At 35.5% G+C, this 13,066-nt stretch overlaps 1 protein-coding gene across 27 annotated transcripts in view; it reads right to left on the minus strand.

Annotated features, from left to right (window-relative positions):
* Window positions 1-9,656, minus strand: part of LOC123284727 (annexin A1-like) — an 85,679-nt gene extending 76,023 nt beyond the window's left edge. For all 27 annotated transcript variants that reach the window (XM_070495861.1, XM_070495862.1, XM_070495855.1 and 24 more), the window contains exons 1-6: window positions 9,445-9,656; window positions 3,008-3,087; window positions 2,805-2,913; window positions 2,180-2,274; window positions 1,211-1,324; window positions 276-366 (exon numbers count right to left, since the gene is read on the minus strand). In XM_070495861.1, the coding sequence (XP_070351962.1) occupies window positions 276-366; window positions 1,211-1,324; window positions 2,180-2,274; window positions 2,805-2,913; window positions 3,008-3,073 (475 nt within the window). In that variant the 5' untranslated portion in view covers window positions 3,074-3,087; window positions 9,445-9,656. The remainder of the gene's footprint in view (window positions 1-275; window positions 367-1,210; window positions 1,325-2,179; window positions 2,275-2,804; window positions 2,914-3,007; window positions 3,088-9,444) is intronic.
* Between the last annotated feature and the right edge of the window lie 3,410 nt (window positions 9,657-13,066).

The following is a 13,066-nucleotide window of genomic DNA, read 5'->3' on the forward strand; positions in this document are numbered from 1 at the left end:
ATACTGTGTGGTCATTTGTCCTGGAGGGACATTTTCTTTTAAGTACAAACTTGATGAGGGCTGGGACATCATCTCCCTGATCAGCACCCGGCAGCTGGAATGCTGTCTAGGAACGGTGTGTGCGTGTGGTAGACACGTACCCAACAATGAAGATACATTTTAATATAGAGAGTTTCCAAAGCCTCCATAATTAACATCCACATTCAATTTTAAGAAAAGTATATCAGATTTCCTTTCCAGCTAAGGCCCTTGGACTGTTGGACATGAAAACTTACCTTCTCTATAGACTCTGTTAATTTCCCTAATTTCTTTGTTAGTTCTTGATGTCAAAATTTCAATCAGAGTGTCTTCATCAGTTCCAAGGCCCTGAATTGAAAAAGATGAAAAGAAAAAATGTACGAAAATCTTCATTCAAGAGCACCAACTAGTTTTTTGTGTGCCAAAATTTGATTTCCCACAGTATTTGGTAAATATCTACAATATTTAACAATTACAATAAGCTCTATCTATTATATTGCTTTAAAAACAAAATGTATTTAAAGCTAGTATTTTGGACAAAAGTTTAAAAAGTAAGTTTAAAAGTAAGTTTAGAAGTCCTTCAGTGACACCATTGGGAGAGTGGAAATAACACAGTTGTTAATGCCAAGATTTGTTCGTTCATTTATCTATTAATTAATTTATTCACTTTATTTCCATTGATTGACAGGCCCTGTACTAGATGTTGAGGATACAATAGGAGGCGTATGTGGACTTGACCTATACATTCTCTTGAGGAAGGAAGTTTGTTTTGTTAAAAAGAAAAAGAAAAAAAAGCAACAGGCCCAGGGTGGAGTCACTTGCCCCCAGACAGCAAACCAAGACTTAATTGCAGTTTCAACCTCTTCCAGGAATCTGACCTTAAACTGATCAGCCTGGAAATTCCTGATCTATGCTAGTGAGGTAATCTGCCTCATAAAACCCCTGCCACCCTCCCCACAAAGAAAGGGGACCTTGTCTGAGACAATGCTTTCTTCTCTCTTATTAATAACTTTTTTGTCCCTCCCAGTTTCTGCCTATAAATACCTTCCATTTTGTACAACTCCCTGGGGCACTTTTCTATTTACTAGATGAGATGCTGCCTGATTCATGGATTGTTGAATAAAGCTAATTAGATCTTTAAATTTGCTTGGTTGAATTTTTATTTATCAACAGCTTAAATCAGGTGATCTACCTTCATGGCAGCATGGAGTTCATCAGCATCAAACCAGGCTGGAGTTTTTAATAGAGCCAAAGCAACATCCTCCAGGTGACCTGTAAGGGCTTTCTTCAGAGCTTCATCCAGGGGCTGAAGAGATTAGAAATCAGAGATTAGAATCAGGACTTCTAATTAGTAACACGCAAAGTGATACAGCAATGTGGTGTGACCTGACCTGTGGGTACTCTTACTACTAATTGCTAAAACAAACATCTCCTTCCCTTTAAATACAAAAGAGTAGTGAATATTTAGAATTTTATCTTTATCTTTTAGATCTAGAGTAATTCGAATGAAATTTTACTGCATTTATTGATAACTTCTTAAAGGACAGGGTTCTCACTCTTTTACACAGGGAAGACATCACAAAGCTCAAAAGATAAGGGACAGTGCATTAACAGTATGCGTAGTAAGAATACTTTTAAAATCATGTATTAATATATTTTCCAATCTTTGATGTTTGCACCACTCAAATAAGCACAATAATCAGATAGGGACATTATATAGTTTTTTACTTGTGCTCCTTAAAAAAACTACCTGTATTTGGTATGAAAAATATAAAGTTTACTTTTAAAGTTAGAACTATATGTATAAACTTTACATTTAGACTTTAAACAGTTCAGCTTAAACTTTAGCAGAAGACACATTTTAATCAGAACATATTCCTTACTGCCACTAGTAATCTTAATGTTTATGTTCAAATTAAAGATTTGTCTCCAGTACAGAACACAACATCTGCAAAGACCCAAGATGACCAATATATGAAACCAGTAAATTTGCTAGAATTTATTAAATTGCAACCAAGTGAATAAATACTGTAATCCCAGTCTTAGTTGTAATAGGAAACAGCAGTTAAGAGATTCAAAGACCTAGGTAACTGCTTCAAAACCTACTTTTAAACATAAATGTAACTGAAATTAAATATCTAAATTTACCACTCCAACCTACCTTTCCTTTTTCCTGGAGATATGATGCTTTGATCTGTTGACGCTGCGCATTGTTTCTCTTCGTTAGAATCTCAATGATGGTTGCTTCATCCACACCTGGAAGTAAAGGACCACTAGGCTTTTAAAATCAATTCTCTTCATCCTCAATAACTGACATAGGATGATTCATTATCAAGATGCTCCAAATGAAATTCTTAGCAAACTAAGAAAGATAAATTATATCAGCCTAGGTTAGAGATGTGAGGTTATCTGTCAAAGGGAAGCACTTCAGATGACATTCCATTAATTCAAATGAGAACGGAAGAGGAAATTTTCCCTGGTCCTCAGTCTTGCAGTGTTTGATCCTAGTTCAAAGCCTATGAGCAGAAGTGTTGATTTCACCGTCGAGTTTCTGCTAGAAATGAGCTGGTAGGGATATCTGTTGTAACACTAGAGATTCTACTGATTTGACCAAAATTTCCTGAGTGCTGAGAAAGGAAATAAATCTTCATTTGACAAGTAAATCTTTTTATCTTCAAAACAAAACAGACTCCTTGCATTGCACATATCTGTTTTCCAATGGCCATTCAAACAGCCATTCAGAAATGTCCAGGAAGAGACTGTTTTGGGAAGACATAATTAATTACCTTTCACTGCGATCGCTTCATGCAAGGCATCAACATCTGAGGACAGATTGAAGCTGGGATAGGGGCTCAATGCTGACCCAGGACCACCTTTGGATCCTTTCACAGCTTTCTGTGGAAGAGAGAGAAACAAATTAATGCCTATTCACTCATATTGGTTTCTATTTTAATATTTAACTAAGTTATTTTATTGTCACTTGACTTACAATGTATTCCTGCTCTTCATTTTCAATAAACCAGGCCTGCTTGAGGAATGCTGATACCATTGACATTTTTAAAGAAGTATCTGGAAATAAAACAGGCAGATGCTTTTACAAAACACAAACCCACCACACATATACACCACTCCACCCTCTCATATACACAAGACTTAGAGTAATCTTGACCTTACTTTCCAGGATTACTCTTAGAAGCATAATAAAATCCTAGATGTAAGTTTTTTAAAAGGAACGTCTTACCCTTGAACAGAAGCCCCTAGCCTCCACTTGGAAAGTTGGCTCTTTCTTGGCATATTCAGTCCTAACGTTTAGGGATCAGAAAATTTCTACAAGTAAGCATGTAGGCTGAAGGGAGGAGCTGATGATTCACTTCATTGTTCTACGTTTACAGACCACCCCCTATATGTCAAGCACTGAGGGTACAAAAACACTGAAATATCGTCCTTTGCCTCAAAGAACTTAAAGCTAGTGTGTGCTCTCAGAAGGAAAACACAAAAGTTAGGGAAATCTATCAGAGGAGGTGCTGGCTGCTCTGATCCTCTCTTGAAGACTCGGATTAACCTGGGAGAGAATTTAAAGACAACAAAACTGAGAGACGCTTGTTATATTGGGGAAGTTGAAAGAAGTTTACTGGAGCAAGAAATGTTGACAGAAGCCAGAACAAAGAAGTTTAAACACATCCACAAAGCTTTGGGAAAATATTAATGGATTTTTTAAAAGAAAGCGGCATGATTCCACTTGCATTTCAGAAAGACTGTTCATCCCGTACCATAGAGAATGGCTAAGAGATGGGCGAGATGGAAGACAGAGACCGTTTAGTAGGCCATTAGAGAATCTATGCAGGATTAATGAGAGTCTGAACAAAAGAAAAGGCTAGAGAAAGAGCATAATGTTTACACTTATAAGGAAAATAATCTGTGACAATCTGTAGGAGTGGATTCAGACTCAAAACTTTATAAAAAGATATTCAGATGATATTTCTCCACCAAATAATTATTTCCTTTTCCATTCCTTGGTATACAATTATTTCAGCATCTGCAGTAATTGCTCTCCTCACATTTCTGCCTATTTGAGCTGTCTAAATACTAGTCCTACCTGTTTTTCCACTCAACACAAAAAACCCAGAAAGGGATTACTTTATATGAGGTTCTTTGCTCTAACAGGAAGCATCCAGGTGCAATTGCAACATGTATGCCCTCTTTTGGTAAACTCTTATCTGAAAGAAAATTTCTTGAATTTCTATCACGGTTTAGCAATATTTTTATGCAATAAACTATGCATATTTTTAAAACCTGAAGTATGTTAAAAAAAATTAATGTGTTCACTGTTCTATCCACAAAAGAAACCATCAATGATCCTTTTTGTCCCGGCTGTGTTTTTAGGAGACCATGCTCAGGGTCTAGTCTGATCTAACCCTCCGTACCCTTTTTTGATCCCCCTGGAGACTACGCTCATGAATACATGTGAGGGAGATGGGAACGAAAGCACCCAAAGTTTTAAATTTTTGATATGAAGCTAAATGACTCATGGGAGTAAAGCCTATAACCTGATTTCTTAACAACATGTTCAGACAAAGTACTTCACCCCACACTTGCTGAAATGAACTGCAATTCCAAGTCAATGAGATTAAATACATGAGGGAAATAATACCCAAATCAGAAAATATCTCCACTTAATTATCATGGGGATTGTTCAAATTACTATTCTGTCATCTGTGAGAAGAACCAATATATTGTGCAGTCAATCTCTTCTCCCATCAATTGGTAAATCTGAAATTGTTTCCTAAGGTAAAGTCATGATGTGCAATTTTGGGCAAGATTTTCGTTTCCATTACAGTCATAATCTGGTGCAGTTTCTGTTGGCATGTGGAGTTTCATTTCCTATTGATTAATTGGCACATACAAAACTTCCAGCAATTTCTGGCGAGCTATCAGAGATTTGAACTTTCCATTTTATCATCTCATCCATGCCCTTCATGAAGTAGAATCCTCAAAATAAGTGATATGATCAGTCACCTAGCAAAGTACTTTTCCATCAGTCATAGAAATATGTGTTCCAATATTTCACTCTTTTTAATTAGAAAATAAAAACTTCAAAGGAGATCAAATAAGAGTTCAAGGCTATTGTCAAGTGTAAGTTTAAAAATGAGTCTTATAACTTCAAAGTAAATTTTATGAAAACTTTACTGTATTTCACTCATTTTTTTCACTTTTAAAAAGTGCCTATAAAATGCACCAATTTATTTAAAAAAATAAACTTGAGAAAGCCTGGGAAAATGATGTCACTCTATTAATTACATAACACAAAATAACAAAAGTAAAGGGGTTGAATAATTTATTTGACACAACAGTGTCCACAGAAGAGACAGCTTTGTAACATAGCCTCTGAGTTCTAGATTTTAGTCTGAAGTAATTTGCCTGAAAGCATGGCCTGGAAAAGAAAAGGGGTTGAATAGAACCTGCCTCCAGAAAGCAATTAGAGGAAAATGGAATCTCAGTTCAGCCAAATTATATCTACCAACTCTTAGTAAATCTTAAAGATACAAGGATTGTGACAGGATATAAGGAACTGCTTTAGAAGAAATAGATTTTATCATGTACTGGTAGTTAAGTGCTCAGAGTCAGCTGCATGTATTAACAGAAACTCAAGAGTTGCAACACACCTTACAAATACCACAGCAAAAATATTTTTGGCCAAATTGTAGTGCTAAGCCATTCTGTCTGTTCAGTATCTATCCTCCGCATGAAAACCAGCACTTTGTACTTGATAAAACCCATTCAATAATTTGAAGGATCTCTTGCTTAACTGTAAATAAATAATGCATGCAAATGTTTTATAGACTGCCAACCATTTTACAAATGTCAGATATTATTACTATTTACAGAATAATTTGGTCTAGAAAATAGAATTGTACAGTCAATAAAAATAGTTTAAATAATTTGAGCTCACAAAAGGTCTTTTTTTTTCTGTCTTTCTTTTCAGTTGCAATGTTTAGAGCATGCGCTAGGTATTTAAGACTTTATTTTATTAACTCACCTTTGCTCAATATATATTTAATCTGGCTACCAAAGAGCTCCAAAACCAAGTTTTGCACGGTCCTTAACATCGTCTAATTTGAAGATGAAACTGGCCATTTATACATAGGCTGACCTATATGGAAATTAGTAATATTCCACAGTTCTTCTAATAAATGATCTTTTTGTGAACATGCACTGCCTACCAATCTCAGGTTATCTGTGGATGAATGTGTAGCTTTTCCAGGGATTAGCATTTTTTGTATATTTATGTCATAAGAGAGCTCTCTTCATCTTATGCAGCAAGAAATTAAAGAAGGTAAATATGCATAAAAATTATGTCCAAGATGTTAGAGAGGAATCCATGTTTACTAAGCTGTAAGGTCCAGGTATTCCAGAAATGGTACATTAGCAATTGTACAAACTCGACAATTTGAGAACACTAAAGCTATTGTATCAAAGTTAATTTCCTGATTTTTCAAAACTGCACTGTGGTGTGTTCTTTTTTTTTTAATATAAACGCACAGAAGTATTTAGAGGCATAGGGACATCATACCTGCAGTGTTCTCTCAAACATTACAGAAAAAATAACTATATAAAGCAAATGTGGTGAAATGCTGACAATTGGGGGATCTGGGTTAAAAGTATGTAGTAATTCTTACAATATTTTTGCAACTTTTCTGAGGGTTTGAAATTATTACAAAAGAAAAGCCTAATTTTTTTTAGATTGTAATTTGTCTCTGTCAGCCTCATGAAAGGCTACTTCCAGAAGCTGTAACAGAGGAAGCCAAATTTTGTGGTTTATCACGCCTTCCTGGTGACAAGCTAGAACGATCAGAGTTCTACAATGATAGCAGCAGCAATTAATCCTTGCATAGGATAACATCTTTATCCCACATTTTCTATCTTGGAAAACAGAGTGTAGTCTTCTGGCAGTTCTAGAGATTAGTGGCAAGCATCAAGGCATACATAAATCCATTCCTTCTGATTCCAAAGCATTGTAGACTCAAGATCAATGTTATTTTTAATGCTCGTACTTCAGAAGCAAATTCATTAATGGTTAACCCAAGGGCACTGTGGCAGGTTTCACCCCAGCCCTAGGGAGTTTATTTTTCAATGCTTTGGCTGATGCTCAGTTTTTTCCTTGAATGTGTATTTCACAAGTCCCTCCCACACCTACCTATGCGAGAAAAGGCAATTAGACTGTACAACAGTGTGACTTGTGAAGAACCACTTTATGAAAGATAGTCTTGTGAATGCTCTGCCCTTAGGCCTCTGGATAGGGTGTTCCCTTTGCCTACCATGCTGTTTCCTCCTCCCTGTCTACTTCCCTTTGAAGCTTCCGCATAGACCTCATGACATCCTCCAGAAAGCCTTCTTTGACTCAACACTGGGGTGGATGACTCTGTGGTCTCCCACAGCATCCTGCGTTTACCCCTACACTAGCCCCTACCATTCTGTATCAACACTTTCTCTTATCTATGTTCCCCAGCAGCATGCTCTGAGGGCAATGCTAGTCTATTCATCCTGTACCTCCAATCCCTGTCAGAAGGCCTGGTGTTTAGCATGCTAAGTATCATTGAATGAATAAATAGCACTTCAGTGCTAATTATGGAGGAAACATATCTATACTAATTTACTAAGTATTTTCTACCCACAACTATAGGATATAAAAATGAGATATAAAAATGAAAATCAGAGTTCTGAGCCCAATTTTGATTCTCTTTAACTGACTATATGACCTCAAGAAAACATTTAACTTCTCCAGGGGTGGTCTTCATTTATAAAAATGAGCGTTAGAATAAGTAATGTCTAAGATCCATCACATCTCTGAACTGCCAATCTTAAATTTCACCTTAAGTGGATGGAGGTGGAGACAATTAGCATAATGAAGGAAGGTATTATATAAATTGTATCTATTCCGATCTTTCTGATAAAAATCTATCCCATTTTAAAGAAAGAGAAACTCACTCCAAAAACTGAAAACTAATAGCTCTACTGGTTTAGCTCTGATTTTAAATATAAGCCATAAATTAATGAGCCTAGAGAGAGTCAAGAACAACCAGTTCAGCAAGCTATCATCACATACAGAAGTCAACCGTTACAGATCTTTCGATTGAAAACACATTTAATAAGCAAAAAATTAGCTGTTTCCTTAATGTTATTATTAACTATTTTTGTCAACATCTGTCAAATGTAGACTATCTGCCAGATGTGGTTGAGACTGGGGCCAGGGTAGTAACAACTTCTGGAGAAGAGGCCGTTTCAGAATTAAGAAACCAGCTTTTTACCACATTTGAATCATTTTGCAACATGCCTTCTCTTCCAGCTACCAAAAAAGCATTTCTGCGGGCAGAGGGGAATATTACGTTTTCAAAAACCATACATAATTTTTGACATAAACAAGGCAAGAAAAAAGTACACCTTTCTTAATTAACTAGTATTAAAAATTAGATATTAGGGCTTTTAATTTAACATTCAAAATAGGCTAAGAGAAAAATTCTTGAAGGAACATTTGTAATGAGCAATAGCCAGACATATGGTTATGATTCAAAATCTCTTACCATTGTACATATTTCCAACACCAGTAAAAATGCTACTTTAGATTCACTTGGGGCTTTTCAAAGGAGTTTTATGGCCATTATCTCAATCAACGATCAAGATACTCTTAAGTAGAATAATTTTCAGAAGGCCCTACTGGCATTCCAAAGGGATAACTTATCTGATACCACCCAGGAAATATTTCCTTTCCCCTTAAGTTTTCAAACCAGTACTTGAAAATCCTGTGTATGACACACAGACTACAGAAAAAAGAATGTGGCCACACCCTCTTGAAATGAAAAGATTAAAAAGCGGATCCTCTTTGTTTACACTGCATGAGTAAACTTAACATTAATTTCAAAATGTTAATTACAAAGGGCATGATTACCACTATGAGGTCTGAATCTTTTTACTTTTCCTTACAAAAGAAGAAAATAAATTGTGTAAGCCCTGCTATTTTGAAACAGCACCCTGAAACCCACCTCTGGGGCACGTCTGTTCTTCCGGCCTGGCCCCCCACCAGCACCCACCATCCACCACGATTTCCATGGAGGAAACTCACAGCTCTAAGAAACTCATAACTTGGAGGAGGAAAACAATCTTTCTTTTCCATGGTAACTCGCCAACAGTAAAATAAGCTAGTCTTAAGCAAACTTTCCATTATTTTTAAAATTGTCTATCTTAACTAAATAGAACATTACAATTTGTGATTCCAAAATGTAAATTCCCAATGTAATCTTACAGAAAGATGTATCAAACCATATCAAATACAACTAGGCTTAAATCCTACAGAAGGAGTAACATTAAACATTGTGATGGGAAAAGTTTTCAAAACAACCAAAACTAGCTAAAAGGAAAACCAAGACTCACATTTTTTTCCACCGTCTTCCAAAGAACTGAGGAGAGGTTCTTCTCTGAGGGTTTCACACTACAACTGGAGCCTTGGGCTTCTGATTTTATAGAATTTGAAAGGAGGCCACACCTAGCAACCAGAAGTTAGTAACAGGCTGCCTTTTGTTTGAAATACAGGACTCCGCCTTGGCCAAAACAAAGTGAAACAAGTCTTGCAAAACTACTCACTCAACGGACTCATAGCTGACGCACAGATTAAATGAAACGGAAAGGCAGATTTCTCCCCCCTCTTTAGTTAGCACTGTTTTTTCCAGAGGGGATAAAATGCAGCAGATTTTCAAGTACGCAGTACTATCCTCCCCAATCCTGATACCAATGATTGGCACACTTTTTTAGTTAAACAAGTTATGAAATGGAAAATATATACACTTCAAAACAAAACAAAAAAGGCAAAAATCCCCCTTCGGTTTGAATCCCAGCCACATCACTTGTGACTATGTGACCCTGGGGACATATTTAATTTCCCTGAACCTGTTTCAACTTTTGTAAAAATAGGGATAATATTATGTAAGTTACCTACCCACTAGAAATCTTGTGACAATTGAGAAATGAGGTACATTGGTAAATTTTAACATTATGCAGTGCTAAATAATTTTCTATTTGTATTTAACCATCGTTTTTCCCACCTTCAAAGTAAAAGACTTTTTGTACTCAAGTATAGCTTGTTGATATAAATAAGAAATATAAAAGAAATAAAGCTCTGGATTGTCTCAAAATTTTAAACAAAGTTAATGTCAGAAATATGATCATTATGACATTCAAAAAAAGTATTAGTATTAGAGAAAGGCCTATCTACATTAATTCTTTTGTTTAGAGTCAGTTATATATAAATAGTTATAGATAAACAAAGTGTTATATAAACGTTGACACTGTAGAGTAGTTGAACAGTAAATCAGAACTATAAATTGAACAGATGAATGGGGTAGCGGCTATTATGGAACAGGTACCGTAAAAAATTCCCCACCTGATACAAAGAAAGAAAATTTATTCTGGTAGCTCAATGGTGATTTATTTTTATTCTTCATGAAAACTTACAAAAATTTTTATGATGTTTCCATTGAACTGTGCATAACTATGGACTCTCATAGCATTATGGTTCAGTTTATACTGCTTTTTTTTTGGTGAGGAAGATTGGCCGTGAGCTAACATCTGTGCCAATCTTCCTCTATTTTTTGTACGTGGGACACCACCACAGCATAGCTTGTAGGTCTGTGCCTGGGATCCAAATCCACAGAGCCTGGGCCACTGACGTGCAGCAGGTGAACTTTACTATGCAATCATGTTGGCCCCAGTTTATGCTACATTTTAGTGGTTTATTCTTTTTCCTATTTTCCTCATAGATATCTCAGGTAATTGTATACATATATATATATATATATATATATATATGTATATGTCAAGTTTAGAAAAATCAGTGAAACTACTGTCTTAAGATTGTTGGTTTTTATAACACATTCTAAATTCTCAGTACTAATGTTAATGAAGTCAACACTTCCTGAAGTAGGATGATCATCTAATCTAAATATTTGAGAAAATGCCAATCTATATTTTTGGCATCTACCATAAGTATGTGTTGAACTAATTAATTAGCTACTAACTAATTAGTTGATTGATATCACTGCAAATCAATCTTGACAGATGTAGATCAGCTTTCTAATACTACATCTATTTTGTCAGGTAAGAAAGGAATAGATATTTACATAAAATTTGTTTTCCTATTTGTATTTATATTCCTAACTTTGGTAATGGAAATGTTGGAACATTTCTGCACAGTGACATTCTTGCAAAATGAAGAAAAAAGTCCATGTACCTTTTATAAAATATAACTATCTAAAAGAAACTTATATTCTCGTTTTGTTTTGTGTTTGTGCTTACCAGTAGCATAAACCCAGAGGAGTGGCTTTATATACTTGGATTTGTAATGCATTGGGGAACCTATAATAGCAGCAGTAAACGCGAGACTTATAGCAGAATTAAGAAAAAAAGTTAGAACATTTTTCCAAAATTAACCTCCAGCTGTAACTCTAAAGGCAAAGAAACTCCCAAATATAAAAAGAGAAGAAAATCACTAGTCATAGAGGAATCTTTCTGTGAATAATCTGTTGGAAGCTTTTCTTTCTCCCACACAATAATACTGTCAAGTGGATTTGTGAAAATAAAACATCATATACGTTACCATTAACAGCTAAGGGATAATTATGGGTTAAATGTTTTCTGTACTTGAAATGCCACATACTACAGCTCTGGAGAAATGACTCACCCCTCTTGCTGTTTCTAGAAGATGATGATTCATCAGCTCAGTTTACTTTAGAGAGAGAGCGCAGAAACTAAAGGAAGAGAAGAAAAGAAAAAGAAGATAGCTAAAAGCAACCACTGCAGGTTATATTTTCACAGCGTATTAATTTCTACTTCTTTGATGTGGACCTGATAGTGAAGAGGAAACAAAACAGTGAGACAACACGTGGATCTCTCACACGTCATACTTAACAGAGCAAAAGTGTTTAGTAAGACTGTAGCAAAACATCTGATTTTAGGAAGGTGTTTCCCCCACCCCTCTATATCTAAACATTACTTTTCATCTGGAGAAAGAAGTATATTCAGGATCATCAAGAAGAGCATTTCGTTGAAATTCCATAATTTATCTACAGCTTCCTCACACCCACTATCCACAGCCGATGAAAATATTGTTTTAGTTTGTATTTCTAATGTGTTCACAGGTTAAAGTATTTTGAGAAATAGTGTTCTAAATGATTATCCCTTTACTTCTAGATAAGTCAAGTAATTATCTCACACAGGTGCACTCACACACTGAGTTACGTGGATTACTATTATTATTATCATTATTATTATTACTCAGTTATTCCCAACATCACATGAAACAGAGAAATATTTTTTCAAATTAATCAAGTTAATGAAGTGGTCAAATGGATGGCGAAGGTGAAAGGAGGGTGCCTTCGTTGGACCTCACTTAATGAAAAATAAACAAAATTGTCCTTGTGTAACAAGTGGAAAGAACTTCATTTTTAACACATCAGAATGGAGGTGATTGGTTGAGAATGTGTCAGATTAGCATTTTGATAAATTATCTTGCTTTCTTGGTATAGATTCAACAAGGAGGAATGAGATGTACCACTCTGTTTCCCAAAGAGTAAACTATCATTGGAATTTCCTGAGGCTGGGATTTCCTTATCCCCATGGACTTTGGAAGGAAAACAGAAGTTTCTCATTAAGTCAGGCCCCAGTAAGACAAATTTTTGGTTTTGAGGGTCCAGATACATCTAGAGCAATGTGTTTCAAACTTTTGGTCAAAATCATTTGAATTATGAAGTCAATTTACTATGTACTGACCAACATTTAAAGAAATAAAATAAAATGGAACAATACGGAAACTATCAGAGTGTCTCACGTATTACAAAGTGAGTCTTATTTTCTGAAACTTTGGCTTATAGTGTTACGTGTATGCATGTGTGTGTGAATGTAAGGTGTAAAATATAAACGTATTCCAACTGAAGGTTGTATTTTTAAACGTTTGAGAAAGACTGAAGATGACTACTAAAGTAGATGTACCCAAGAAAGGTGA

This window comes from Equus asinus, chromosome 23, assembly GCF_041296235.1.
Source record: "Equus asinus isolate D_3611 breed Donkey chromosome 23, EquAss-T2T_v2, whole genome shotgun sequence".
Taxonomy (NCBI): Eukaryota; Metazoa; Chordata; class Mammalia; order Perissodactyla; family Equidae; genus Equus; species Equus asinus.